This window comes from Pseudogymnoascus verrucosus, assembly GCF_001662655.1.
Source record: "Pseudogymnoascus verrucosus strain UAMH 10579 unplaced genomic scaffold scaffold_29, whole genome shotgun sequence".
NCBI classification, from domain to species: Eukaryota; Fungi; Ascomycota; class Leotiomycetes; order Thelebolales; family Thelebolaceae; genus Pseudogymnoascus; species Pseudogymnoascus verrucosus.
Genome location: NW_017263680.1, coordinates 133,555 through 160,348, shown reverse-complemented (window position 1 = coordinate 160,348; position 26,794 = coordinate 133,555). Strand labels below are relative to the sequence as shown.

Here is a 26,794-nt window from a genome sequence, read left to right as displayed (position 1 = left end):
AACCCCTACAATGACCAGAGGAGTCCACGGCTTCGCCATGAAAATATAGCTACTATTATACTATGACACCGATTCCCTCAGTGAAATAGAAAGCACAGTATTTATGATGGAAAATTTCCATATCACCTGACTTAAATTCAATAAACGTGGAATCGATGCGTATTTGCGGGGTAACCGCGGTGGCGCCATGCCACAGGGGTTAGTTGGTGACCAGCGAAAGCTAGCCTTGACACCGAGTTACCGGACTCCTCTGGATGACTTCTCTGCTACTGTTGGAAGATATTTGCTATGAGGATCCTCATAAATTAGTCTAATAATGACTGGTATGTCTAGCTCTAACAAAATGCTACAGTACTGATGCGAGAAATGTAGGATGCTCAACTTGTCGCTTTCGAAAAGTAAGATACCCAACGATGCGGATGTTCTTGGTCGTTGCTAAGATTGACAGGTAAAATGTGATGGCCGTCTAGGTTTATGTTTGCGGTGTGAGAAACTTGGGCTTGAATGCAGATGGCAAGGTATGACAGGAGTAGTATATCCCCTACTTGTTTGGTGCTGATGTATATGATAGCCTCTCGCCCCAACAGCGAGGAGCTCGTGTCTGGGGAAGTTACTCGTGCGGGCCATAAACGTCTTAGAACGTCCGTGGCGTGTGAAACATGCCGCAAAAAGAAGCTTAAATGTGATGCTGGCAAGCCATCATGTTCAGTATGCGTCCGCCGTGGTATCAGTTGCATCTATGAGCAAGGGCGCCAATCACAACCCGAGAGATCCGTCCCAGTATCACAGCTATTAAATATTCCAGACAGCCAAGGTAATATTCCGATGGAAACCATGGAGGTAGATTACAACCATGACTGTCACCAAAGCGGGAGTGTTGCATCTACCAGGCAAGATATCGATATGGGAATAAGCTCTCGTGGAAGTTCGAGGCTGTAATAGCATCACTCTGTCATATGGATACTCAGCTAATAACAACATAGACCTAGCTCGCCCCGGCTACCTGCTGGCCCTGCTCTGTTGCCATATCTTGACTCATACCTATCCAATGTTCATCCCATATGTCTCAACAATGTCTTGCACCCAGGAGTTCTTTGCGAAGCGTTTGAGAAGTCGCCGAGGCTGCTTTTATTAGCGATTTGTGGAGTTTCTGCAAAGTTTCTCGAGGATCCAGAGAGCAAGGCTAAAGGTAGAAGTTGGGTCGCTGAAGCAAAATCCATGGTGATGGAGAGCTTGGACCAAATTTCCACACTTCCCATATTGGCCCTACAGACTCTGGCAATGCACGATATCCATGAAGCTGATATTACCTCTGCATGGAATTTGACGGGTAGTATTCCTCCTCTTGTCATACTTGGCGCCCTACCCCTGAAATTTGCTGACCATATTGATGTAGGAATATCTATCCGAATGGCACTTCAGTTAAAACTAAACCACCCGACAGCCCAGCAACCAGACTCACCTATGAGCGACTCTGGGACGTTTCTCAAAGACGAATGCAGTCGTCGTTTGATGTGGTCTGTTTTTGGAGCAGATATTTTGCTTGCTTCCGACGAGATGCACGTAAGTGATGAAGCAGTGTGTAACTTGGGATTACCTTGCAATCTGTGGAATTTTACCCAAGGTACTCCATGTACAACGCTTCTCCTCCATGACGAGTCAAATGACGCGGCAGCCTATCATGCAACAAATCCAAACGGGTATTTTATAAGGATTCTTGCCCTAAAGAGGCGGATCACAAAGTGAGTCTACACAACAAACCGAAATCCACGTACTCACAGGCACGTAGTTTTATTCGGGACCAGCGAGAATATAACATGGAACCCCCGTGGATGGAAACATCCCAGTTTTACCGAGTTGTAAAAGAGCTTGAGGACTGGCGTAAGAAGTTACCGCCTAATATGACATTCGAAGAGCGCCATATGTACACCTTCCGTACAAGCCGACATCTCGACATGTTTCTTATGGTCCATGTCTGGTACCATCAATGTGGATGCGATTTGTTTGGAAGCTGGATACAGGACCGTGGCGCAACTAGTGATGATGATCCCAACGCGCCAGCGCTAGCTGAATTCTTTCAAAAATGCCGCGATAGATGTCTCTATCATGCTCAACAGATAAGCCGCCTCCTTGAGAAGGTGCTCAGAGTAGAACCGGACCACCTATTCCGCGATCCATGGCTTAGTTTTTGTATTCTCGACTCGGTGACGATTCAGCTTGCAAATGAGACAATCCAGCAACAACCGACAAGTGCAGAGTCATGTAGAGAGATGTCACAGCTTTTAAAGATTAATATTAAAGCTCTAGCAAACACCAAAGAAACTATTATTTTGGCTGACAAAGTTGTAAGTTGTCCTAACAATTGATTCCTGGCTATTACGTCTTAACAATTGAATAGCATCAAGAATGCTGCGATCTCATACAGCAAGCTGGGCTATGGGAGCTTGTGTGTGGGAATGACGATGGAAATCAAAGGTATGTAGTGCTCTATACCCAAGAGTACGTCACTTACATATTCTAGAACGGACGGTTCTGTAGCCAGGGAAACGCCTACGAACCACACCATCGACTTGCTCTGTCGATATCCTTTCCTTATATCACCACCACCATCGGAGACGGAAAGTTGGAATAATCTCTTCAATGCAACTAGTGTGTCCACCCCCGCGACACGCCATCCATCGCCAGAGAGCGGCCAACCACCGCCTTCTGTAACAAGACGCCTGAGCAATTTAGCTGCCAGCTCTAGCCAAGAAAGACAGAATCAAAACGGAACAGGAGACATGGGCTATATGGGTGATACCTCAATGCAATTGTTCCCTCCATGGCAACCAGGGGATTTCCAGTGGTGGCAGTCTGCTGGCAATAACATGCAATCTACGACGGTGGGTATGAACCAGCCACCTGTGTCAAATACGTCGGGGTCAACGGACAATGATCAGGGTCTCCTTGAGTTCTTCGCAAACTCTATTGCTCCAGCGAGCACTTGGCAGGTTGAACAGGGGTTCGATTCAAGGTTTCTACGCCCGAACATTGCTACTGAGACTCCTCTGTGACATGGGAGCCCTGGGATTACAATTAATGAATCAGTGCAAAGTCACTCATTAATCACATACTTTGAACAGGTGTGAGAATTCTTGGTCTTATTTATCTCTGATTGACGACTTATTACGACAGCTCCAAGGGAAACTCGTTACAGTGTTGACGAACAGATTCCCGGTGAATAGCCCGTTAGGTGCCTATGTCGGCTTATAAAGGCCTCCACAGATCTAATGAGTAACAACAATAGCAAGAAAGTGCATGTCGGACGGATTGTTCCCTTGGTTATAATTTCCAACCTTGAAGTAGCTGTTGGGGGCATTCAACTGATAAGTGTCGAGCACTTTTTGGGCACCGCCATTGATCCCGACCGACAAGACATTGCTCTCGTATCGAATTTCGTACGAGAACTGTTGGCCAACAGGAATATTCCCAATGGGCGTGAAAAGTAAATTGTTGCCTGCTCTCGTCTGCTCGACTCCCATCGAAATATCACCCTTGGAGTTGTAGAAGAGCTCGCAAACTGGCTTCGTTGAGATACTGTCATCGATGTGAATCTGACCGATAACACTGCCATGGCTGGATTCGTCGGCATACGCAACAGATAGAGACGCATACAGTCTATTTTTAGCTGCGTTTGGGCTCCAGCTCGCAGCAGACCCGTCCGAAGGGTTGGCCTCTCGAAGCTCAGTCCGGCAGTGCTTGCTGTTTGGGGTCGTGACGCAGCCCGCCGAGTCTGGAGATCCAGGGACTTTCATCACAAGAGCACCATCCCCACTCTCAGTGAAGAAATATTTGTGCCCAGGGTCCTGGTAGCCACCACAGCCTTGCAATTGCGAGCTAGAGATGGTCTGTGGCTGTCCTGGGTTGCCGATGGGAAGCTGCAGCTTCCAGGGCTTCATATCGAAGTTTCCTCCTGGAGCACAATTTGGGTTAAGCGCAGCCATGACGCCTGATTGCATCGCCAACAGGACCGAAACGATAGAAATAGTTGTACGGAGAGACATGATGGCGGTGGTTTGTGGTTGTTTGAATGAGAATTGGAATGGGAAATGAGTAGATGTGATATTTAACTTTACCTCTGGCATTTAAGAACTCTTATATAGCCATATTCTCGGCGAACCCGGACATCTCTCAATGCCCAAACATGGAAATTGGATCTACTTCTTACCAAACATACTGCATGAAGTTCATTCTAATCATGCAGGCATAGTCATTAAATAAGCTTATGCGCCACCCGCAATGGGGAAGGTGGCAAGCGCCATCACATCTAAATCGAGTTAAGCTTTCACGGGCTTATGTGAATCCGCAATCGGGTAGTGGCAAGCACTGTTGGTATTGGTGGAAACTGTAAAAAGGTCTCCGACATGTCCAAGCTTGCCTGCGCCGATCTCTTGAAGCTGCAGACAGGACAGGTGAGAATACTGGCTGAGCAAGTTCCAAATGTCCAAATATCGCGCGGAAAGACGGATATGGGTGATCGAAGTGTCTCAAAGACTCCCTTGGCGATATTGCTGATCCCTCGATGGGCCGAATACGATGTCAACCGGGGAAGTCGGTGATCTGGATATGGCATTTCCGATGGTGCACAGACCACACCGCATTGTCGGCAGTTGGACACAAACAAGATGGAGGACAGATCAATGGAGGGGCCTAGCGGTGTTTACGAGATACGAGCAAAAAGCCCCTCCTAGCTCCCATTTGAAGCTCCCGAAATCTGTGATAAGTCCGTTCGTTTTCCATAGTCTCCCAAGCTTAGCCATGGCAGATCCCGACGCACCAGTCTCGTCCACTACGACCCCGTTGATAGGCTCAAAAACTCACGCCGGAAGCCTTCCCATTCTCCAAAGACTGAGATACCTCGTCACGCTTCATCTGGTCAAATTACTTTTCGACCTCGTATTGGGTTTACTGAGTATCCCTGGTATCTGCGATAGATCTATACAACCCACCTTCAAGAAGAGGTATTCCTGTCACCGATCACTAACGAATCGTATCTACATACCGCGGTCTTACAAACCCGGCGGCTCGTCACTCCCTGTCTACATTCATATGCATGGCGGCGGGTTTTCATGGACAAACCCTGTGGCAGACGACGGTTTCTGTTCTAATTTTTCAAACAACAACAATATACTTGTTGTAAGCCTCGACTATCCCAAATCGCCTTCATATCGATTTCCCACCGCCGTTCAGGCGTTGACCGACCTCGTAAACGCCGTCTTAGATGATGATTCCCTACCGATAGATAAGTCAAAAGTTGCCATCGGAGGCTTCAGCGCTGGTGGAAACCTAGCCTGCGCGGTCTCTCAAAATAAGACTCTACAGGGAAGAATTGGGGGGCTCGTGGCATTTTATCCTCCAGCAAATTTCTTACCCACGACCACAGATGAGTTGAGGGAAAACCCAAACGGTGCTGGTACTACCTTGCCACAAGACCAACTCTGGATGTTTGGCTGGGGGTATGTTAAAGCAGGGCAGGATTTGAGGGATCCGATGCTCAGCCCCGTCTTCGCCCCAAGAGAGAGCCTGCCGCCGAAGATTTGCATTTTTGGATGCGAGCTTGATCTTCTTTGCAGGCAAGCAGAAATTATGGCTGAGAAAATGGCAAACTGCGGCCCCGGTCAAAGAGTCGGATCCGACCTTGCATGGGAGAGGAACGGGGTGAAGTGGGAGAAGATACCTGGTGAAGACCATGGTACGGATAGCCTTGAAACTATGAATGAATTAGCTAACTCTGTCACCCAGCTTTTGATCAGTGGGTTGCATTTGGAGCCGCTAAAGTGAGAATGAGGAAACGGGGGCGCGAAATGTATGAAAACGCTGCTGGATGGCTACAACGGGAGGTTTACGCGCCAGAAATAAGCCAGTCTGAGTGAATCAGTTTCATAACGGTTGTTTGATTTAAAACTATAATTACGGTAGCTGTTAAATCGTGCTTTATACGGCGCACAGGAGCTGAAACTGTGACACAGAAGAGCGGTATCGGGGATACAAGATACGTATTATTGATGCATGCCACTTCCTTGGTTTACACCATTTCGATCGCTCTCTCGACACTTTCGCCCCCATCTCTTCTTTATTTCGGGTCGCTCTCTTTGCCGCGTGTAAATGCGACTCCGAGTTTACAGCGAGTCCCTTCCCAGAAACATATGTTCCATTCTGTAATGGCCATCGTCTGCATGACCGTAGGATGAAGTGGTTGGATATATGGGGAGCTCCGTTGCATTGAAGCTTTGTTCAGCCAACGGAATTGTCATTGGGCGATATAAGACAGTCAATTTTAGTACGAAGCAAGGAAATATCCAGCAGGAGCATCCATCTCCGTGCGCCATCTGTTGTTGCTTCCCCAATCCTTCCCAGCTGTGGCTTGAGCCACCCCTGCCGCCCTAGGAAAGAAATTAATAGATCGGACCAACATATTCAAATGAGTCAAGGGTTCGGCTCGTGGCTAAATGCCTCGAAACAATGTGGCTGAAATAGAACCGCCGAAGTCGATGTTGATAGCTGCAGAGAGACGCCAATGAGCCAAGCGCATCAGCTTTGCCCGGCCTGAATTGCAAAATCCTTCTAGAAGGAATCAATAAACCTGCGCGGCTGAATAGTTGTGCGGGTGTACATGGGCCCATGAAGGATCCGAGCCTTTTAGCTGCCTATACTCTGTTGGCCCCCACAGACAACGCGGCAGGGCTACACTTCATTATGTCTACATTCGAACAATGGAACATGCCACCCCTGCCCGTCAACGGTGCTTCACCACTCTTGGACCCCACAATCCAAATATATTTCGGAAGCAGGCCCGGTCGCTACCTGAACCTTGAACGACCCTGCATCAAGACCACATCAATACCCCACACATGTCAGTCGTTAGGCATTGCTAATTGCGGGGGTATATAGCCGTTACCAGTCTTGCTCGTAGCCTCGCGCACCCCCTAGCGAATTATCGGATGCAAGTACAACCACACTCATCAAACGCATGGGAGGGGGCGCTACTCGACATGGGGCATGGGTATCCAAAATACAAGTATCCCAGCTACTACTAGGCTCGGGTCGTCGTCATTTATTGATATTTCATGACATGGGAGAATGGAACTACTATTCCGCCGCCTGTCAAAAGATGCAGCTGCATGGTTGAACTGATTCTCCCCATTACAAGCAAATCCTTCGCATCCCGACTCCTTTAAATACAATCCCCGCCACCCTTTCCTTGATGCAAAGCAAGACGTGTGATTTTACGCTTGCTGACCCCGCCATACTACGTCTCTTTGGGAGCCTTGAACCCCTTTAGTAACGCAACCGTCTCCTTTCCTCAGACACAGAATCGAGGCGCCAAAATGTCTCTTGTCGGCCGCGTTGTTCCTGAAGGATATATTGAGGGCTTCGTCTGTACTCTCGCCACTTGCGATGTCCACCAATGGGGGTTTGTGAAATACATCCCGTCGTTGGGGGGGAACCTGTTCTTTCTTATTCTCATATGCGCCTTTATATTTGCCCAGATATGGCTGGGTATCAAATACCGTACATCTTCAGTCTGTATGTGTATGCTTGCGGGCCTTGTACTTGAGAGTGCGGGCTACATCGGCCGTATCCTTCTTCACAGCAACCCTTTCTATCGGCCTTATTTTTTGCTGTACTTGGTCTGTCTTACGCTGGGGCCCGTCTTCTTTGCAGCAGCTATCTATCTCTGCCTGGGTAGAATTGTGGTTATTGTTGGGGAAGAGATTAGCTGGCTGAAGCCTCGGACGTACACGTTCGTATTTGTGGCATGCGATGTTTTAAGCTTGTTGATCCAGGCCGTTGGGGGGGTCATCGCGTCGATTTTCCCATTGACCAACCCGACCATGGTTTGTTTCCCAATACGTACGATAACTTCACAGTATCGATGCTAAATTTACAATAGATTGATCTCGGCACTCACATCATGGTTGCTGGTCTTGCCATCCAAGTTGCAAGTCTCACAGCTTTTACAATCATTGGTGTTGAGTTTGCATTGCGGGTGTACAAGAACCGAAATCATCTGAACCCTACCCATGCCGACGTCTACAACTCCCAGAGATTTAAGCTCTTCCTTGGAGGTGAGTCACGTCATATAATTATTTTTATTTACAGCCCAGTTCCCTTTTCCGTTTGCTATCTATAACATCAGCTCACAAACTTCCAATATAGGCCTCACTCTCGCTACTGTATGTGTCTTCACGCGGTCGGTATTCCGTGCCGCCGAGCTTTCTGGCGGCTTCGCCGGCCATCTTGCGAACAACGAAGTATCATTCATGATACTAGATGGCGCCATGATTATGATTGCGTGTGGCGCATTTACTCTTCTGCATCCGGGGTACTGTTTCACCAAAGCTGGCTGGGCCGCAGCTACCTATCCGTTCTTCAACAAGAATGAGGAAAAAATAGCACGAAATAAGGCACGAGATGAAAGACGGGAAGTCAAACAACAGGCTATCATTGATGCTAAGGAGAAACGATTTAATAGAGGCCCCAAGGTAGTGCCTCTGGCACGAGCGGAAAGTGGTGAAAACACAGGACATGGTAGTGACGGGAGCTTAGGAGCGAGTGAGAAGATCCCCGAAACCGTTGGAGATATCCAGAAGGCACCGCACGCTCAATAGAAATTGCATGGGTTGTAATAAGTCAAGAACCAGCCAGATGAGCTAGAGGGTCTAAGTAGTGACAATTGTTGCATTTGTGCTTCCTCGGCATGGCATAATTACGGTATAATATAATTTACATATTCACCACACATACAGGACTATTAGTACCAATTTCTATATTTTCTTTGCATTGACCGTGAATAATCTATTGAGATGATCTAAGATAGAACTAGAACTTGAGCGCAATCTAATACCCATATCATCAGGTAAGTATGCCTATGCCTCTACTGGCATCCAGCATCTGCAATGCCCGGTTTATAGCCCATGTTACCTCTTCGATCTATCAAAGTGTAATCAGCAAAGCCCAAAATATTCTAATCAAGGTACGTGCTAACTTACTTTGTTCATATCAAAAATATTGTAGTGATTTGACTCCACATCAAGAGTTCCAATGATAAATTCCTGACCTATGAGGCCCCACCCCAGGATCTTATCATCTCGGCGCAAATCCACTCTCGCAGGCAACTCATTCGACTCACCAGGCCCTGCCACCATGCGCTGAGTCGAACGAATGAGCACCGCAGGCGGAAGCCACCCTTCCGGGCCGGTGGTCGGCATCGACCACTCCTCCAGCATGACCATACAACTGCTTAAACAGTTCCTGATATGCTCTGGGAGGTGCGAAAAGTCCACAGTGCGCACTGGGGGACACTCGCTTTTGGGACTATAGAATGGAGACTCAATGAGGAGGATGCCGGCGAGGGAGAAGGAGACGGGGGTGGTGGATTTGGAGATTTCATTGGCCATGACAACGGAGAGAAGGCCGCCGAGTGACCATCCTGTACGGAATTAGTATCTGTTGGTTGTATAATGACCGAAAGTACGAGGTGAGATGGAGGGGTCCTGTCGCAGTGCTCACCACCGAGATAGATGGGGCCACGGATCCCGCTTGATTCAATCATTCGAATATAATTTCGTGCCATCTCCTCCATAGTCATTGAATACGGCTTACTACGGTTGTAGTCGGGGTTACGGATCGCCCATAGCTCGCGCGCAGGGTGCAGCTCGCCGAGGATATAGTATCCGAAGGCAGTGCCGCCGCCATCGTGAATGAGAACGACGGGTATTGACGAGGCACGCCTATTGCGGGCTTCCTGGACGAGAGATGGGTTTTCATCCATATTTATTGTTAGGGCGGAGTTGTGTATGAAAGATCCAATATTAACGGCAGATTCGATAAAACGCCGAGAACTCGATGGAACTGTAGAGATGCAGGAAACTTAAGCGATGGATTCCCATCCTGGTAACACCCAAAACGTTGCATGATCTTCCGAAGTAAATATTAAACGGCCACAATAAAACATTATGCATCGGGAGTCTGATTATAATACCAAGTTCTAACCGATCTCTATATTGACGCCTAGAGCTAGTATTTCAATGCTACATATAACCCACAAGAAATTCGCTCACAGCTTTGCAAAAATGCCCCCCCCCACTCAACCACTTTGCCAAAACTACGGACATGGCGCCAGCCATTGTCACCGTCCCCATAAGCCAGCTTATTTCATGAAAGCCGCTATACTCTGTGAGAAGAGCACCATTGATTGGGGGTCCAATCAGTACTGCCACTCCTCCCAGTGTCAGCCCCATTCCTATATAGGTACCAATTGCTCGCGGGTCGCCGGCGCACGATGCCAGACACACCATTATCCCTGAAATAATGGTGCCAGAAAAGAATCCAAAGAGTGCAGCGAAAACAATTATTCCCGCATTTGTAGTAATGAGCGGCCAGCAGAATATCAAAACTCCCGATGCAATAGCTGCGACAAATAGAGTGTTGTAGCGTCCGACTCTATCGGCCATAATACCAGGCACCACCCGGCCAAAGAAGGATGCGGCGTTCAGAATAGATAAGACATACGAAGCAAGAAGCTTTGACATTCCCTGTTGGACCGCGTAGACAGGGAGGTAGAAGAATGGGCCGAAGAAGCCAAAGATCATCAGGAAACCAGCCGCAACTACAGCCACGTATTGTAGATCCTTAAACGCACTAGGGAGTAAGAAAGTTCCGTTGCGAGGTGGCAAACGTGCCTTGATACATAAGCACGACACGCTTAGAATGGCGAACATGAGAAAGGCAACAACACGTACGGCCCATCCGAATGATAGCCCATTGCCGTTGAGCATTTTCCCGAGCATGATAGGAAGGATGATGCCGCCCACGGATGACCCAGCAACGGTCGCACCCATCGCCGCACTGCGCTTTTTATTGAAGTACTGAGGAACGGCTGCCATAGCCGGTGCCATTGTCATTCCCATCGAGATCCCCCCGAGGACGCCTTGTGCAAGGATGAAATGCCAGTATTTCGTCGAGATGGAGGTCATGAAGACAGACAGGACGCAGACGAAGGCAGGAGGCCACAGGACCTAAAATTTGTGTCAGTTATTGCCCTATAATTTCAATGATATTAACTTAATTAGGGAATAGCCACATACCTTTTCGCCATAGCGATCAAATAGTGGCCCTCCAACAAGAGAGCCAGAGAAAATAAAAAAGCCTTGCACAGAGCCAATCCATGAAATGGCAGACGGAGTCTCGCCAGATAGCTGATGTCTCTGATAATACTCCTGATAAAACCTACATCCTATTAGTTTTTATATTTAATAAGATATTCTGAACTGGAATTGGAAATGTACCCAAATGTATTGATATAACCAAAAGTGCAGAACAAAACACCAGCGGCTCCAGCAGCTGTGGCCCAGCCCCGTGCGCCCCCTTCGGGAAAAGCTATGGCTGGAGTTGCACCCTTGTCGTTATCGGTAACATTGAAAGATCCTTCTTTTACACCCGCCTCGGAGTCTACAGCGGCTAGGGTTGTGGCTGAATGAGATAGGGGAACATCATCCAACTTCGAATTAGAACCACTGGGTCCGTTGATTTCTCCCTGGGAACCCATTTTATGTGCCGCACTATCTCTAAAGATACCTGAAGATGGGGAAAAGATAAAAGGGTATTAAGAGATGGCAAAATCGAAGAAGGGGGATTTGAAAAGGTCCTCCTTATATGGTCATATAAAGTGAGACTTCTCGATGCAAGGGAGAACGTCATACGCAACGAGAGTACAACAGACAATCGGAGATAATTAAACATGGGTAACCTTACATACAACAGATCCTGCGGTGTTCATCGGATTCTACGATCGATCTAAACGAATGATGCATGGAAAGGCATTGGAGTATTACGAGAAGCCGTTGGGGGTAGTTGCTGAGTCGGATTTAAATGCGGTACCAAAGCGGATATATCGGCCTCAAAGGTATCGATGTAGCTTTCTTGTACTAAAAGTCATGTGATTTTACAAAATGTACTTAAATGGACCAATAAGCGACCACCATACCTCCGAAATCCCCGGTAATTGTCCGCCGCCCCCTCAATATATCCCCCTTGATGTGGCAGATTCGTCATCTCTGAATTCCTTTCATATATGTCCGTTATACCCCGTTGCAAAATATTTATTATATCCATCAAGCCATCGCCGAACAAACACCGTGGAAGACCGTGACGCTGTGGAAGCAAAATGGATACAAACGTGCCCGGGGATAATCTCCCTGCTCCAGTTGCAACGACAGTATCCCCCCCTGCATTCCCTTTTCGGAAACGGAGACGTCCTGCATTGGCTTGCGAGGAATGCCGCCACCGCAAGATAAAATGTGACCGTTCTACCCCTTGCGGGCCATGTAGCCGTTCCAGGAGCAAGACATGCACGTACCAAAATCTCCAGGACGATTTTCCCACCACAGCTCCAATCGTGAGGAAGATCCCGCCTCACACCCAACCCGATTCTATGGGACAGAGTCGACAACAAACCTATGAACAAACTACCAGTGCCAGCAGCTACCCGTCGGTCCCTTCTGCCCCTGGGTCGACTTCCTCGTCGTTGGTACAGTCGCACAATGGTTCGCCTGCAACCACAGAGCACGTGCAGGCGCTGCTCAACAGAGTCCAAACTCTGGAGAAGAAGCTACTAGATGCTTCACGCAATGAATCAAATGGGGAATCGAGCAATGCCCCTCAAACACAGCCCAACCCCCCGACCGTGTCTCCCAAAGTATGCAAGAGATACAAGGGGAAGAAGAAATCCAACTATGAAAAGATGAAGTTCCGCGGCCAAAATCATTGGATGAAGTACATTAAACAGGTATGATTTGATTACAATGTTGCACACTAGAGCCTTTTAGCTAGACACTAACGTTTACAAGTTCGATTTCATGGGAAGACTCAAAGGTGCCACCGGGGAAGAGGAGAAGGCAGAAATGCGAGCAATTGTCCGCAAATGCAAGCGTCTTGCCAATGCTGCTCAGCTCCGGTATCTCGCCCCCCAATCTGTCCCCCTGGATTTTCGTGACCATGTTCCACCAAGGGAATCGTCCGATATTCTCATCCAGGGGTACTTTCGAACTTTCGAATCCGTCTTTCGCATCATTCATATCCCTTCCTTTATGAATGAGTATGCAGACTTCTGGGCCAACCCCAAAGCTGCCCGAGATCTATACGTAATAAAACTTTTGCTGGTAATGGCAATTGGCACTTGTTTCCATCAAGAAACTCCAAATTCAGATCCGAGCTTGGCAAGCCTACGTGCTGGAGCAACGCAATGGATTCATACAGTAGAAGCATGGATTAATACTCCCTATCAGAAACCGAAAGCGACTCTCGCGAACTTAGAGATAAGATGCCTACTGCTCGTCGCCAAACAGGTAAATATCATTGATGGAGATAGCGTTTGGGTATCAGCCGGGAGCCTTCTTCGCATAGCTATGCAAATGGGCCTACACCGTGACCCCTCTCAGCTATTCCAAATGACTACACTCCACGCAGAACATCGACGCCGACTATGGGCTACAGTGGTCGAGCTCCTGTTGCAGTCCTCGATGGACTCAGGCGGCCCACTCTTACTCTCCGCAGACGATTTCGACTGCGAGCCTCCGTCCAACGTCAACGATTCGCAAATCGACGAACAATCAAGTGCTCCAGTACTTCCGAAACCAGATACTATATTTACGGAGAGCAGCATCCAAATTGCTCTCGCGAAGACCTTCCCCGTTAGAATCGCTATCGCGAGGCTCATTAACGGTTTCCGCTCCTCCGACTCTTATAGCGAGACCCTCCGCCTCGCTGGCGACCTCACAGCAGCTTGCCAACAACACTCCACAGCCATTCATTTCTGGCAGTCTGGTTCTTCATCCAACACCATGCCAGCGGAGCCCTCCCCATTCCAATCAAAACTCCTCGAAATTTTCACGAAACGCTTTCTCCTCTCTCTCCACTTGCCCTACGCCATGAAAGCCAAAACCGACCAAACATACTTCTTCTCCCGCCAAGCCACCCTGGAGACATCTCTCTCGCTACTCGCTCCTGTAATCCCGGATCCTCAAGACCACGACGACTACACAGCACTCCAGCTTCGCGGCGGAGGCTTATTCCGCAACATCCCCATTCACGCCACCGTTGCCGTTGCTTTTGAACTAACGACGCGGCTTAGTGCGCCGCCATCACCTTTCCCCAGTGCCACAGAGGATGCCACACGCACGGAGGCACATGGCGCGATTCAAAGATTCATCGATATGTGTGGAGCGCGGTTGGAAACAGAAGAGCGTAGCGTGAAGGCCTATGTGTTTGGCAGGTGCCTGCTTGCGCAAATCATATGTATGGAGGACGGAACATCAATAGACCAAGAGATCCCAAGGACGCTGAAAGAGAGCACTGAATTTTGCGTGGAGGCTCTTGAGAGGAGGGCTGGGGGAAGCGAAGGAGGTAGTATGGTGGATATGGTCGATGAAAGTCCCTTGGGTGGATTTGATTGGGATGCTAGTGTGAGTTTCACCCGGTCTAATGCTTTGCGAGAGTGGAATTAACAGCAGGTGCTGACGATAACGGGATATAGATTCAAGACCCAGGGCTTGACTTCCAGCTGCCAGACTCTTGGTCTCCGTTTGACTGGGTATATATGGACATGAATGGCAGATAGTAATGGGAGATAGTGATGATATGAATGACGAACTTTACTGCTCACGTATGGTATTAATACCCCGAATAAATTATGTAGATATTAAAAATGCGCAATATATAAATAAATATGAGACTTTTCTTTACCAAAATCTCGAAGAACTGTGCACAACTGTCAGAGTTTACAGCGACTAAAATTAAAATAGAGGTGCCTAATCGCTCAGGGTTATAATAGGCAAGCTGATCACTTATAAATAGAGCCGAAGAGATAAATTCCATCAGCTTAGATTGTTGGTGTTAATCCTCGGGTTACGCGGCTTAGTCTTTGGGCAGCAAGAGTACGTACTTTGGCGTTTTGTTCCAGATCCTTTGCACGGGCCAACTGACAGCCTCGTAAATGTAAAACAGTGTTCGGTCTAGACCATGCCTTCTGCTTGGCACTGTACCACTCGCCCACTTTATAGTTCGATGGTGCCCCTCCATTGCAGCCTAGATTTTAAAGCAGATTTCTACATTTCGGACGATTTATTGGATGTGACACTATATAGGTGCTTTAGTCTCTTTCCAACATTTTTACGCCGGTGACCTTCGTCTTGCCTCCTCGCCTTCTCGGTCTCTGAACCCATTCTCACGACTTTGGATTCCCCAAGTGATATCACCCCGCTTCAGGGGACCAACAGCCCGTTGCACGGACGGACCGACCATCAGCCTTGGACATCCTATGTCGCTGTGTCCTTGTCCTTCCTACGTTCCCCTTCCCCTCACTTTATATCCACTTATTGGGGGTTAGAACCATGAGCTTCTTCCGCGAGAAACCGTCCCCCTCCGGGGGCGGTTCTAAACAACCTAATGCGCCGCCAGAGAAACAGCAACTGAATGCTCAAAACTTCCAGGAAGGTAAATAGATACCAACTTTGTGGGTTCAAGCTCAACAAGCTTGCAATCTTGATCCCTGTCTTTATTAACAAGCATGTAGGTCTCGAGTTGCTAGATGCCAAACTCGACGAATCGGAACTCTTGCGCGTCGTCGCGCCCATTAGGATTATATGTACTGGTGGATTTCTCGCAGTCAGCTATCTTAAGAGCCGAGTGTCCACAGTCGATTTGGATTATTGCCTTGACCCAGAGCTCTACGACAATGAGGACGTCAAAGAGGACATCCGCATCGCCGCCGAATCCGTGGCAATCCAACTTACTTACCCAGACGATTGGTTTAACGATGAAATGACTATATTCACAAAACGTTCAACCCGACCAAAACTATTCCAGGAGTCGTTAGATCAGGGCGTAGTATTATGGCAGGGAAAGAGGCTGATCATTTATGCTATAAAGTTTGAGTGGGCATTGGAGACGAAGCTCAGACGTTTGTCCTACGCTTCGGCTCCACGAAACTACAGTATTGATATGAGTGATGCTGTGGCTATTCTCAATGTGCTGGTAGAGCGGAATGGTGGCCAGCCGCTAGACCGCGAGTTTATCAGGGGGTTGAACTGGAATGGCTTTGACGTACTGCCAACTGAGGGCACTTTAGATGCGATAGCTCGCACATACCAACAAACGTACAACAAGGATGGGCTCAACAGGGAGTAGTGTTGGATACTCAATTAGATCCTATCTACTTCAAAGCTCTAAGCGCTCGTATAGCTTCGATGTTGTCAGACCGTCCGTAGATCCCCCTCGAAAGCAATGATATTCCTCGCTGCGAATCGCGGTCCCGTCCCACCTTCTGCAATAATAAGCTCATCCTCCAGCGCTGGTACTCCCCCAGCCCATGCTGGCATAACCTCTGGCACAAATGGCGCCGGTGTCCCATCGTCCTCCCTCTCAACCCACCGCTTGCCGCCTCTCCTCAGCCCCAACTCAAGCCTCCAATTAAACGCATCCACCATCGCCTCCATCAACGAAGCAAGTACCGCATACCTCACGGGATCCGGGTCCCTCGGGTCCGGGATTCCCTCCAACGCCCAGTGCGCCTCAGGGCGACGCCAGAAATACTGCGTCTCCGAGCCTATGGCAGGTCCATCGCGCGCGCACATCGCTTCATAGATGCGGTAGAACGATGCAATCGGCGAGTCACGCGCGCGGAACAGTGGCACGAGCCGGATCTGCGGGATGAGCGGGTTGCGGGTATCGAAGAGCGTGTGGTCGTGGGTGAAAGCCTGGGGGCGAGGCAGGGGGAGGGGATGCGGCAGGTACCAGGGGAATGGCCAAAGTAGGCGTAGGAGGTCCCAGTAAGGGTGTGCGGATACCATGCGCAGGATGCGCCAGGTTAATGGGAAGTTTATGCCTTTGGGGAGACCGAGGAAGTTCATTGTGACTTGGTAGACCTCTCGGCGATTTGGCTGGCTGGGAGTTGCGCTCTGGGTAGTGGCTTGTTTGGGCAACAGATGGGATTGTGGTGTTTGGCGTCTAGCGTAGCATAACGCTAGTTACAATCTAACAAAACCGATCTGACTAGGTACATTTTTATAGAGAATGAGAGTTGCGAGTTTGCGTGTCTGATGGGACTTCAAGCTGGCGAACTGGTGAGGTATAAGGATGACTAAGCAGTATTAATTATGGATAACTGTTAAAAGACTTATCGACGGTACGTACCATCGACCACATTAAATAGTCTAGAATGTCTGCATGTCCTCTATCGACCTACTAAAAGACTCGTTGGGATTTTGGATATGCATTCTGAGCTTGAGATGACGCTCGGGCTCTAACTCAGGTTAGTAATACCCGAACAGGCTGTAAATAGCTGTTCTCTGATATGTGGCTGCTAATTGGATCATGAACTGCCCCTATTCCATAAATGTCTGTCAAGAACGCGCTAGTACGTTGAGCTCATCGCGGGATGTATGGCGAGCTTTCCAATTTTTTGGACGAGCCCGAATAAGAGCTTCCTTATGATTTTTTTCAGGGACGAGACCCCCACCAGATCCTTTGGCAGCTGGCTGAATGGCACGGTCTCGATGAACTACTTCTCGTTGATATGAAACGCCTCGCAGATAAATTCCCATTTCGCTTCTATTCTAAACCATTATAAACCATTTCTAATGCCTGATGTGTCTAGTTAAATGCTCTCTCCCTTCTCATAACCTTTCAGTTCCCAATAAGGTTCCCGATAGTACTATAATATTGGCACCTCGCCTTCTCGCTCGCCCCCACCGCCTCCATGGAGACATTCTGCGGATCATTTGGGAAATCGAGCCGCTCCATCCCAGTCCCAAACGTGCCCCATTCCACGGTCCCCGGAAGCCGGTAGTGGTTCGGGTTCTTGGTCCGGATGAACGACGTCCAGTATGCCTGGATCGTGGGGTTTAATTCGGCGCCAATTCCGGTCGCGATGTCCCAAATGGAATACATGGTCGCAGCGTGCATGGCCCCCATTCCAGACTTTGTGTTGATGGGTGGGCTGACATCCCAGCTACTTCTTGTTAGAGGTGGTGTGCAGCGGAAGGAGGGGTGGGCCTACCTGTAGTGCCAGTTGGATGTTCCATCGGTGTGGTTTTCAAACATGCGGCTCATGAATTGGCCAGGACAGTTGTACCGAAGCTCACCGTATGCGTCAGCGGCTGTCCTCCACCAAGCTCCTCTGCCTGGGTACTTGGTTTCATCATGTGGGTAGAGGCTGACGATATGGTCTAGTTGGTCGGTTGTAAGCTTGCCGAAGTTGTTTTTTAGGAAGTTGGTCATGTCTGTCACATTATCTGTCTTCGATGGTGTGAAGAGAGTGCCTTCATTAGCAACAGAACTTCACAATTTTAGTAGAGTTTCAAAAATGAGCAGTGGAGAGACGTACCCGAATATGACTGGTACTTTGATGAATTTGCCATCGGCGTACATATTATACGTGTAATCCTCTGTGAATCCCCCAGGCCCCTCGATAACATTCGAGTACATAAAGAGAGGAGTCCCCTTGGCGCCGGGAGTGCGCATGATCATGTTATTGCTAGCGATAACTTCCACAGCAAGCCCACGGAGACACTTTAAGGTGTCTGTCGACTTGCGACACTCTGTGCGGTTAACAAGGCCATCGTATTGGTATTGTGACTCGTTGACTGTCAGCTGGGCTCCAAAGGAATTACTCTGTCCGACAGCAGCATGGAAAAGCTTGTCGTCGCGGCCTCCGTATGCGGTAAGGTGAAGATCAACCGACGCTGCGCCAGCAGAAGCTCCATCAATTGTAACGTGGTTGGGATCACCTCCAAACTGTTGACTTTGTTAGTTTCTATCTAGAGCGGAAAATGATGAACTTACCAAGTGGATATACTTCTGAACCCAGGCCAACGCCTTCCTCTGGTCAAGCAGTCCAACATTCAAATCCCCATCCTCTTTGATTTCCTTACTGGCTAGAAAACCCCACGGTCCCACTCGATAATTAGAGGTAACAACCACAATATCATTGCCGGCGGCCTTAATCAATTCGTCTCCGGTCAGATAAGGATTAGCCAGATCATTGAATCCACCTCCTTGGATGAAGAAATAGACCGGGTGGAGAGCGGTTCTATTAGTAGGAGAGTAAACATTAATGAAAAGACAATCCTCCGATTTTGTGGGGTTGAGGTAGGTAGAGGGAGTGCCATGGCACAGCTTTCCTTGCTGTGGTGGGTTAGCCAATGTTAGAGAGAAGTGGAGGCAGACTTACTTGAAATGCATCTTGTTTTGAAGCAGCCAATGGGTCTTGGGGAGCCCTGAATCTGAGATCACCCAGTGGCGGTGCTGCGTACCTCATGCCAAACCACTTGTCAATGCCGTCTGGCGTTCTGAAGCCTTTGTATTGAGTGTAGCCCAGGTCTACCGTTAAGTTTGGGTGTTTCTTGGCTCTGACTGTGACAAATGTAACGACTGCGATAATGATTACCAAAATGATCGTGATAGGAGCCAAGATGAAGAGGATGCATTGTTTCCTCTTGAGCTTTCCGGCACGAGCTTGGGTGATTAGATGACGAGGATTCCATCTCGCCGAGCCAGCAGGGAGAGAGCTTTTTGATAGCCGCCGGTTGGTGCCGTATGATTGGGGATCTTCAGGGTCAACCTTGAGCTTTTGAAATTCTGCTTCAGATGGAGAATTGTAAGGTGACTGGGTGATGTCGCTGGAAGACGATAACTGGGTCTTATAATCAGGCCGCGGGATTCTGTGATTTGCCGAGGAGCAATTGCGATCCCGACAAAAAACTGTTGTATTGACTTCCCGGCCCGTTGGAAGGATACCGTAGCACGGCTCCGGCGTAGATAACCTGTCCGCCATGCTATAAGATGGATTCCATCGTTTTAAGTTGAGTTAGGTGAAAATGAGCGTAACGTGAAAGAAAGGAGAGGCAATTGGGTTGACGGGGGTGTCTGCTCCAATATACCATACCGATGATCAATGCGACATTTATCCTCTGAAGGATTGGTCACTCTCAGTTACCCGTGTTGGTTTTTACGAGGTGGGGTGGGGGGCGGGGCGCAGCATGAAGTAGCCCGCGCGGAATGTCAGCGCTGTTGCCTGATTGCACCATAACACACGGCAGTTGATGGGAAGGAGGGAATGAGTTAACCGGAACATTAAGAAAGCGAATTGACAAGAGCCATCAGTGATCAATAGAGCTCAATTGAGCCATCAGTGATCAAGGGTGCTAAAGTTTTTTTTTCCAAAGGAGCCAAGAGAACTAACAGATCCGAGAGATCTGAGAGATCTACGAATAAATGAAAAGCAAGCCAAGATCGACGTTATGTGACATGTGGAGGGGAGGGGTTTGCCCACAAATTCCTTGTTGAAAACCGGACTATAAGCACGCTAAGACTCGACCAAAATAATCCCCGAATTCCCGACAACAGCGCTAAACCCAGGCAAGCTAAACTTTGGAAGTGTACCTGGTTGCTTGTAAAAATAGTTAAGTTTGAGGCCAGGGAAAATTAAATAAGTTATAGAAAACAGATGACTTTATAACACTGCCTATTGACATAGCGGTATCGCCTAGGGATTAATTTTATTGCTCTAACTAATTTACTGCCAACCCTAACCTTCACCCTCACGGTCGCTTCACCGTATCACCGTATCCCCGTATCCCCGAGTTTAGGACCTGCCCTTGAAAAGATTCAGGCGGTTGTAGACCCCAAACTTCGCTCCTGAGTTCACTCCCAACATACTACCAGAGCAGATTTCTTGCTGACAATCCGACATTCTACCTTCTAATTAAGTAATGATTGCTGAATATGGGATGAATAATAGCGGCGGCCAAATGCCACTTTCAATCCCTTGGCTTTGGCGGGAGATCTCCCCATGAGAACTTAGCCTCGACGATCGCTTTTCTGACACCGTAACCGGATTGGAACTAAGGCCTGCCGTAACCGCACTTGAGATGACCATGTTACAACTCATGAGAAACTTGACTGACAAGCGTGACTGGAATATCGACGTATTCAACGATGAGATTGTTGCAAAGTGGCGCGAAGAGGCATTTAAGGCCCAAGACGGCGCCGAAGTGCGAGGCGCTGAGAATGCAATTGATCAGCGAAAGGGCATATAGTTGGTGTATCATGGAGCATCAAGACAAATCGGCCATGTTTGAGGAAGAAAATCTCAATCGCCTTTTTGACGCCGGATCTGCGGTGTGTAAATCAGATTGCGCTCGTTTCTGACTCTCTCCGTCTTGCACTGAAGAATGGCATTGCCCAGATGATCAAGAAGTTGCATTCGGATCAAGATCAAACGCTGTTGAACCCTTCGCTGTTCCCCTTAGTATTCGGAAAGACGTTGGCATTAACGGAGGGCTGAGTAGGTCTACAAGATGGCGTCAAGTTGATTGGAAGTGGAAATCCCGCTCGAAAGCAGCTAGATGAGCGCATAGATACCTCTGATGTTGAGCCGAGAATAAAAGAAGGCGATATCGTAGTATCTGGTACTAATGAGTTTAATGAATTCAAACGGTTCTACTGATCTTCTAATTTCCAGCAATTCCCATGCGAGGTGGAATTCCACGACTCGGGGATAGATGCCCACCCCACTTCATACATTAATAATTTGCACCTCTCTGACACAAGTCCACGTTAAACAGCATTGAGTGGCTTATTTCATTAGGCATCAAGCCGTGGAATGAGTGCCTTGTTAAAGGAGAGAAAGCGTTGGTCAATACAGACTGGAACATATGGTCTTACATAGGAGCCAGAATATCTTCAGTCGTCAATAATAGATGGGTTATACTAGGATTGGGAGACTAATGCCTATAAAGAGGCGATGAAGGAGGCTGAACAGTTTCCCAAACCTCCAACTCGCGGCTCAGATCCGCCAACAGACCTTCCGGGAGTTATTGTAAGCATTCCCATGATACAAACAACACATCAATGCTAAATGGAAAAACTCGTACAACCTACATCCTCCATGACCTAGCATATCGTCTTCATATAATGATTGGAAGGATGGTCGAATAGGGCAGCATTTAGACCGGAGTGGAGTTATGTGACAGAATGCGCCATTGTGCAAGAAGACCCAGATCACGAGTTTTACTCTGTCAAATTAGAAGATACGTTTTGTGATCAACGCCTACAAGTCATCATCGAGAAAGCGCTCCATCCACTCTCCACATGCAGCACATGTCGCCCTTCAGATTTTGCATGGCCAATCCACAAACCAACGAGACACTAACCTTCATATTTTTTCCTTCGTCGTGCTTAGCCTTATCCGGAGTTCCAGGAGATGGGCACATGGTCACATGGTCGCACGAGAGAAGCGATGTCACAGTCTGAATTCCGTCAACTAGCCCCTCCATAGGATAGGCTGGCCTAGACACCAATTTTTCCGCATATCAATTGTCGGTGTCGTCGCCATCACCATACTTAGCAACATGGGTATTAATTCACATACGAGCCCCATCCAATGCCTTACCCCTGTCACAACCACACATGCGAGGAGCCACCCTCAAGCTCCGCCCGTTAGACCGCAACTGCTGTCATAACCCTAGTATGCACGTGTTCCTATCCAAGTCAATCTCCATTGAGAATAAAATCACCGCGGTAACTTGATCCTAGTCTTCGATAAGGAAACTTCATCGGCCCTCCAAACGTGCACTCTCATCCGCCATCCATTGGGCTGCGACCGCGTCATAATCCTAGTAGGCACGTGCTGCAACCCTACATTTACATATTGATTCCAGCGAATTTTATTATGTTTACTTCTAACATAAGCCGGAAAATTGATGGACTTCATGCTTCATAGTGATGATGCTTTATAAGTGTCATTTCTGCCCCGTGGCACAATCCGGGCAGCAGAAACATCACTACTCTGTGTAAACGGTTTTGTTGATATTCCTGCTCCTTCTCAAAATGGCACCGACTTTCGCTACTCTTTTCTTGCTCATTGGAGCCAGTGGGCTGGCAGCGGCACATGGTGGCGGCAGCAATGCACATGGTGGCGTCGATGTCGGAGCAGGCCCAGGAACAATTGGCGCTCAGTTTCCGCCATATCTCGGAGGGAACTCCCCATGGTTTCCAGGCAAGTTTGCCCATTAGGGCCCAGAATCCTAATACTAACCGACCACGTTTTAGGCCCTGATGTCAACAACATCCCGAATCAGCCACCGGCCGGGTGCTCCGTTGACATGGCAGCATTCACGAGCCGGCACGGATCGCGCTACCCAGACCCCGGGTCCTACAATGGGTGGGTGGCCCTGCAGACAAAAATCCAGAGCGCGCCAAAATTCCAAGCCCAGGGATCGCTGAAGTTTATCTCAACATGGAAGCCCGTGTTGCGGAACCCCGAGCTGGAACTGTCCCTGGTTTCTCTCGGTGGCTATAAGGAGCTGTATGACATGGGCTACACGTACCGCACGCGGTATCCCCAACTCTATTCTGAGAACCAGACGTTCCTGGCGTGGGCGAACATGTATCAGGCGAACCAGCCGCGCGTAGTCGACTCTGCCCGTCTCTTCGTGCGCGGATACGTAGGCCCGGATTCCACAACACGGGGCTCCGTCTACGTGCTCAACAACACTGATCCCCGTGGCGTCGCCAACTCGCTCGCGCCCTCGGACCTCTGCCCCATGTATAAAGACACCTCTGGCGGCATCAATGCGACAACATGGAACGACATCTACCTGCCAAAGGTTACCGCGCGTCTCAACAAGCTCATCGGGCCCCACAGCGCGCTGAACTTCACAACCTCTGAGGTCTCGCAGTTCCCGGTTCTCTGTGGCTTTGAGTCGCAGATCACAGGCACAAGGAGTCCCTTCTGTGATGTGTTCACCAAGGATGAGCTCCGTGACTTCGAGTACGCTCAGGATATCAGGTACTACTACGGCGCGGGGCCCGGCGCCGTCAAGAACAGCACATTCATGTTGCCCTTCCTCTCGGCTGTGGTATCGCGCTTCGTCGACGGCCCAGACAAGGAATACACATCATCGAAGTCGTCGGCGCCGTACAAGCTACCTCCCCTTATCGCTACGTTCTCGAATGACGGTCAGATTAACCAGCTCGCCTCTAACATTGGCGTCTTCGACGATCAGGCGCCTCTACCGCCTACCCACATCCCTCGTGACCAGAAGTATATCGCCTCGAATTTCGTGACTATGCGTGGGACAATTACGTTTGAGAGACTGACCTGTGGTGGCAAGGGAGACCCCTACGTTCGGATCCTGCTCAACGATGCGGTTTACCCTGTTGTCGGATGCGATTCTGGGCCTGGCCGCTCGTGTCCGTTGAAGCAGTATGAGAAGATTGTGGCTAAGAAGCAGAAGGATTCGGGCTCGTTTGTTGAGAATTGCTTTGGTGCAAAGGCAAGTGGCGCTGAGCAGAGTTTGGCAGCTGAAGGTTTGCAAGCAAAGACTACGTTCTTGACGGATATAAATCTGCCGTGGGAGTATGTTGTGCAACCATAATGTAGGAACACTTCTTTTTCTCTTACACGGTGACAACTCTACGACTAAAGAAATGTAGGCGTATATAGTTAGTCGTTAACAGGGAGCCGGTGTATGTAGAGACATTTTTTTTAGCTTTAGCGTATGATAGATAGATATTACCTACATAAATATCTTTATAAAAGTAAATATAACTAAGTTATAATATAGACTATTTTTTATTCGAGTATTTAAATACAGGAAGATTTATGGGCGCTTATAATTTAATCGATTCTGAATACTACGCTACATAGTACAACCGTATAATTTCCAAGTGAGAGTTTATTAGCGACTATATTACCCCATATAAAGTACTTCTAATTCGCCATACTCTTAAAATAATCCCAGTACGGCTATATCGAGGTCATAGATAGCGACGGTGAGCTATCAACGACGAGCAACCAACAAAAACCCTATTAATAACAACCCTTGAGTGAATAATCCTTCCAACGCACGTGCCGGGTATATAGATCTCTGGGGCCTCTCTTCTAACCTCACACCCTCATAACAGCCCCAACGGGCAAAACCAACGCCGACAAACCCACACAATGACAACCACCACCACCTCCCCGCCGCCATCCACAAACACAACAATACCCAGAACCCTCCTCGCCCTCACCACGCCCTTCATCCTCCCCCCAAGCTGCACCAACATCTTCACAACAACCAGCACAATAACAAGCTACCACTGGAACAACTTCACCGCCACCACCCTCATAGTCGTCTACTCTGACCCCGCCAACGCGCGGTTTACACAATGCCAACCCCCAGGCTGGGACCAGATCGCCCCCTCAAGCCGCTTCCACTTCAGTCCCGCCGTTTGCCCTGACCAATGGACCGCGTACGCAGTCAGAGATTTAGATGTGGACATCGATACGTCCTCGCTCTCGAGTCTAGTTACTACAGCTTACTGTTGCGCAAGGTAGGAATATTCATTTTTCCCATTTCCAATTTCCAATTCTCAGATCTCACTTCCCAGCATCCCCATGCCGCATCACTAACACCCCTCCCCACCAGCGGCTACACCCTAGGCAACCCCGGCGTCACCCTCCAGAGCCTTGATAACGCAGCTGCCTGCGTCAGCGCCATCGGCGTCACATCCCCCTCCACCACATCCACATCATCCACCCTCTCAACCGGCCAAACACCTCACGCCACCCCCTACCCTTACGGTATCCAAATCCACAACGCCTACCAAATAACCTGGGCCAGCAGCGACAAGCCGACCCTCTCCCCCACTCCCCCCGACTTCAGTTCCGGGTGCAGTGCGACGCTGAGTAAATGGGTTCCAGGGGAACCGGTCGGGGCGATGGAGTGTAATAATCGCAGTGATGGGGGGGGAGCGGGGAGGGCGGGTTGGATGGTGTTCATTATGGTGGGGGTTCCGGTTATTGTGGTGGTGTTTGTGGCTTCGTGGTGTGTGTATTGTTATAGGAGTTCGAAGAAGAAATGGAGGGCTGAGGATGAGGCGAGGAGGAGGAGGGATGGTGTTGGTGCTGGGGTTGGGAGGGAGGCGGTGGTGGATGAGCTGGGTGAACGGGGGGGGGATATTAAGACGTAGGTTTGGGGTGCTCTGTGTGTCTTTTCTGTTAGCCTTCCGGCATTGCAAAGAAAGGGCGTTCTTGTTACGGATTTCTAATTTCCACGACGACTCGGGTCTCATTTCAATACGTCAACACCGTCCCCTATGGAGACGCGTTATAATTGAGCGAATAGAGGCCATAATTTGGTTAATTTGGTTGGGGTTTAGTTCAGGTGGTCGTCATCACTCCATTGGGGGATGGAACATTGTGAGGGTATCAAATTCAAAAGGGGGCGACGCTCACCCGCAGTCCAGATGGCACCACTCTGAGTATTAATCTACTGGAAGCTTGACATCGCTGGATTAGTAGTTGAATGGGTGGGCAGCAGCGAATACCTACTGTTGTACGTGTTATTTTTGCCCTTCGCAATTGTTTGGTGTCTCTGTTGGTATATATGTTCGACTCAGGGGCAAGGTGTTCGTCCCCCTTTTAGCTAGAGGATCCATGTTTAAGACGTATGACGATGAGATGTGCTTAAAGACCAACATAAACAGTATAAGGAGAGACAGCACCAAAGCAACTTACCATCCCCCACCAAGACAGACAAGAAACCAAAAAACATCCTCAATCAAACCACAACAAAGAAGAAGCAAAAAAAAACCACCGCTCACACAATATCTCACGGCACATACATTCACCCATATCCCCCCCCCCCCCCCCCCCCCCCCCCCCCCCCCCCCCCCCCCCCCCACCCCCCCCCGCCCCCCCCCACCC

General features: G+C 49.0%; 13 protein-coding genes across 13 annotated transcripts; 8 read left to right on the top strand and 5 right to left on the bottom strand.

Moving 5' to 3' along the window:
- The first annotated feature begins 183 nt into the window (after positions 1-183).
- Positions 184-4,204, top strand: VE01_05923 (uncharacterized protein). Its single transcript, XM_059463748.1, has 9 exons — positions 184-323; positions 373-398; positions 449-518; positions 572-935; positions 984-1,330; positions 1,397-1,742; positions 1,790-2,345; positions 2,399-2,475; positions 2,522-4,204. The coding sequence occupies exons 1-9, from the start codon at positions 317-319 to the stop codon at positions 3,051-3,053; spliced, it is 2,325 nt and encodes a 774-aa protein (XP_059319619.1). The 5' UTR covers positions 184-316; the 3' UTR covers positions 3,054-4,204.
- VE01_05922 (uncharacterized protein) lies at positions 3,127-4,155 on the bottom strand. Its single transcript, XM_018275380.2, has one exon. It carries the CDS (start codon positions 4,122-4,124, stop codon positions 3,267-3,269), a length of 858 nt encoding a protein of 285 aa, XP_018129399.2. The 5' UTR covers positions 4,125-4,155; the 3' UTR covers positions 3,127-3,266.
- A 252-nt stretch (positions 4,205-4,456) lies between the features above and the next one.
- Positions 4,457-7,044, top strand: VE01_05921 (uncharacterized protein). Its single transcript, XM_018275379.2, has 2 exons — positions 4,457-5,731; positions 5,782-7,044. The coding sequence occupies exons 1-2, from the start codon at positions 4,576-4,578 to the stop codon at positions 5,910-5,912; spliced, it is 1,287 nt and encodes a 428-aa protein (XP_018129409.2). The 5' UTR covers positions 4,457-4,575; the 3' UTR covers positions 5,913-7,044.
- On the top strand, positions 7,045-8,819 carry VE01_05920 (uncharacterized protein). Its single transcript, XM_018275378.2, has 3 exons — positions 7,045-7,877; positions 7,934-8,108; positions 8,200-8,819. Exons 1-3 carry the CDS (start codon positions 7,368-7,370, stop codon positions 8,649-8,651), a joined length of 1,137 nt encoding a protein of 378 aa, XP_018129410.1. The 5' UTR covers positions 7,045-7,367; the 3' UTR covers positions 8,652-8,819.
- Positions 8,801-9,900, bottom strand: VE01_05919 (uncharacterized protein). The gene is made up of 3 exons (XM_018275377.2): positions 9,553-9,900; positions 9,033-9,472; positions 8,801-8,973 (listed from the first exon to the last, which is right to left on the bottom strand). Exons 1-3 carry the CDS (start codon positions 9,812-9,814, stop codon positions 8,896-8,898), a joined length of 780 nt encoding a protein of 259 aa, XP_018129308.1. The 5' UTR covers positions 9,815-9,900; the 3' UTR covers positions 8,801-8,895.
- Positions 9,901-10,032: 132 nt separating this feature from the next.
- On the bottom strand, positions 10,033-11,836 carry VE01_05918 (uncharacterized protein). Its single transcript, XM_059463747.1, has 3 exons — positions 11,797-11,836; positions 11,130-11,271; positions 10,033-11,060 (listed from the first exon to the last, which is right to left on the bottom strand). Coding segments are annotated over exons 1-3 (1,131 nt in total). The 5' UTR covers positions 11,799-11,836; the 3' UTR covers positions 10,033-10,073.
- Positions 11,837-12,044: 208 nt separating this feature from the next.
- VE01_05917 (uncharacterized protein) lies at positions 12,045-14,772 on the top strand. The gene is made up of 3 exons (XM_018275375.2): positions 12,045-12,829; positions 12,891-14,504; positions 14,576-14,772. Exons 1-3 carry the CDS (start codon positions 12,209-12,211, stop codon positions 14,657-14,659), a joined length of 2,319 nt encoding a protein of 772 aa, XP_018129357.2. The 5' UTR covers positions 12,045-12,208; the 3' UTR covers positions 14,660-14,772.
- A 370-nt stretch (positions 14,773-15,142) lies between these two features.
- On the top strand, positions 15,143-16,812 carry VE01_05916 (uncharacterized protein). Its single transcript, XM_018275374.2, has 2 exons — positions 15,143-15,534; positions 15,614-16,812. Exons 1-2 carry the CDS (start codon positions 15,432-15,434, stop codon positions 16,225-16,227), a joined length of 717 nt encoding a protein of 238 aa, XP_018129356.1. The 5' UTR covers positions 15,143-15,431; the 3' UTR covers positions 16,228-16,812.
- Positions 16,231-17,641, bottom strand: VE01_05915 (uncharacterized protein). Its single transcript, XM_018275373.2, has 2 exons — positions 17,233-17,641; positions 16,231-17,179 (listed from the first exon to the last, which is right to left on the bottom strand). Exon 2 carries the CDS (start codon positions 16,947-16,949, stop codon positions 16,293-16,295), a length of 657 nt encoding a protein of 218 aa, XP_018129312.1. The 5' UTR covers positions 16,950-17,179; positions 17,233-17,641; the 3' UTR covers positions 16,231-16,292.
- Positions 17,621-19,967, bottom strand: VE01_05914 (uncharacterized protein). The gene is made up of 5 exons (XM_018275372.2): positions 19,271-19,967; positions 18,883-19,224; positions 18,425-18,834; positions 18,098-18,376; positions 17,621-18,049 (listed from the first exon to the last, which is right to left on the bottom strand). Exons 1-5 carry the CDS (start codon positions 19,871-19,873, stop codon positions 17,725-17,727), a joined length of 1,959 nt encoding a protein of 652 aa, XP_018129311.1. The 5' UTR covers positions 19,874-19,967; the 3' UTR covers positions 17,621-17,724.
- Positions 19,968-20,975: 1,008 nt separating this feature from the next.
- On the top strand, positions 20,976-21,385 carry VE01_05913 (uncharacterized protein; the record flags this gene model as incomplete). Its single annotated transcript, XM_018275371.1, has 2 exons — positions 20,976-21,092; positions 21,233-21,385. 2 exons carry the CDS (start codon positions 20,976-20,978, stop codon positions 21,383-21,385), a joined length of 270 nt encoding a protein of 89 aa, XP_018129313.1.
- A 1,249-nt stretch (positions 21,386-22,634) lies between these two features.
- On the top strand, positions 22,635-24,611 carry VE01_05912 (uncharacterized protein). The gene is made up of 2 exons (XM_059463746.1): positions 22,635-23,098; positions 23,152-24,611. The coding sequence occupies exons 1-2, from the start codon at positions 22,930-22,932 to the stop codon at positions 24,477-24,479; spliced, it is 1,497 nt and encodes a 498-aa protein (XP_059319615.1). The 5' UTR covers positions 22,635-22,929; the 3' UTR covers positions 24,480-24,611.
- Positions 24,612-25,005: 394 nt separating this feature from the next.
- Positions 25,006-26,341, top strand: VE01_05911 (uncharacterized protein). The gene is made up of 2 exons (XM_018275369.2): positions 25,006-25,419; positions 25,515-26,341. Exons 1-2 carry the CDS (start codon positions 25,046-25,048, stop codon positions 26,056-26,058), a joined length of 918 nt encoding a protein of 305 aa, XP_018129359.1. The 5' UTR covers positions 25,006-25,045; the 3' UTR covers positions 26,059-26,341.
- The last annotated feature ends 453 nt before the right edge of the window (positions 26,342-26,794 follow it).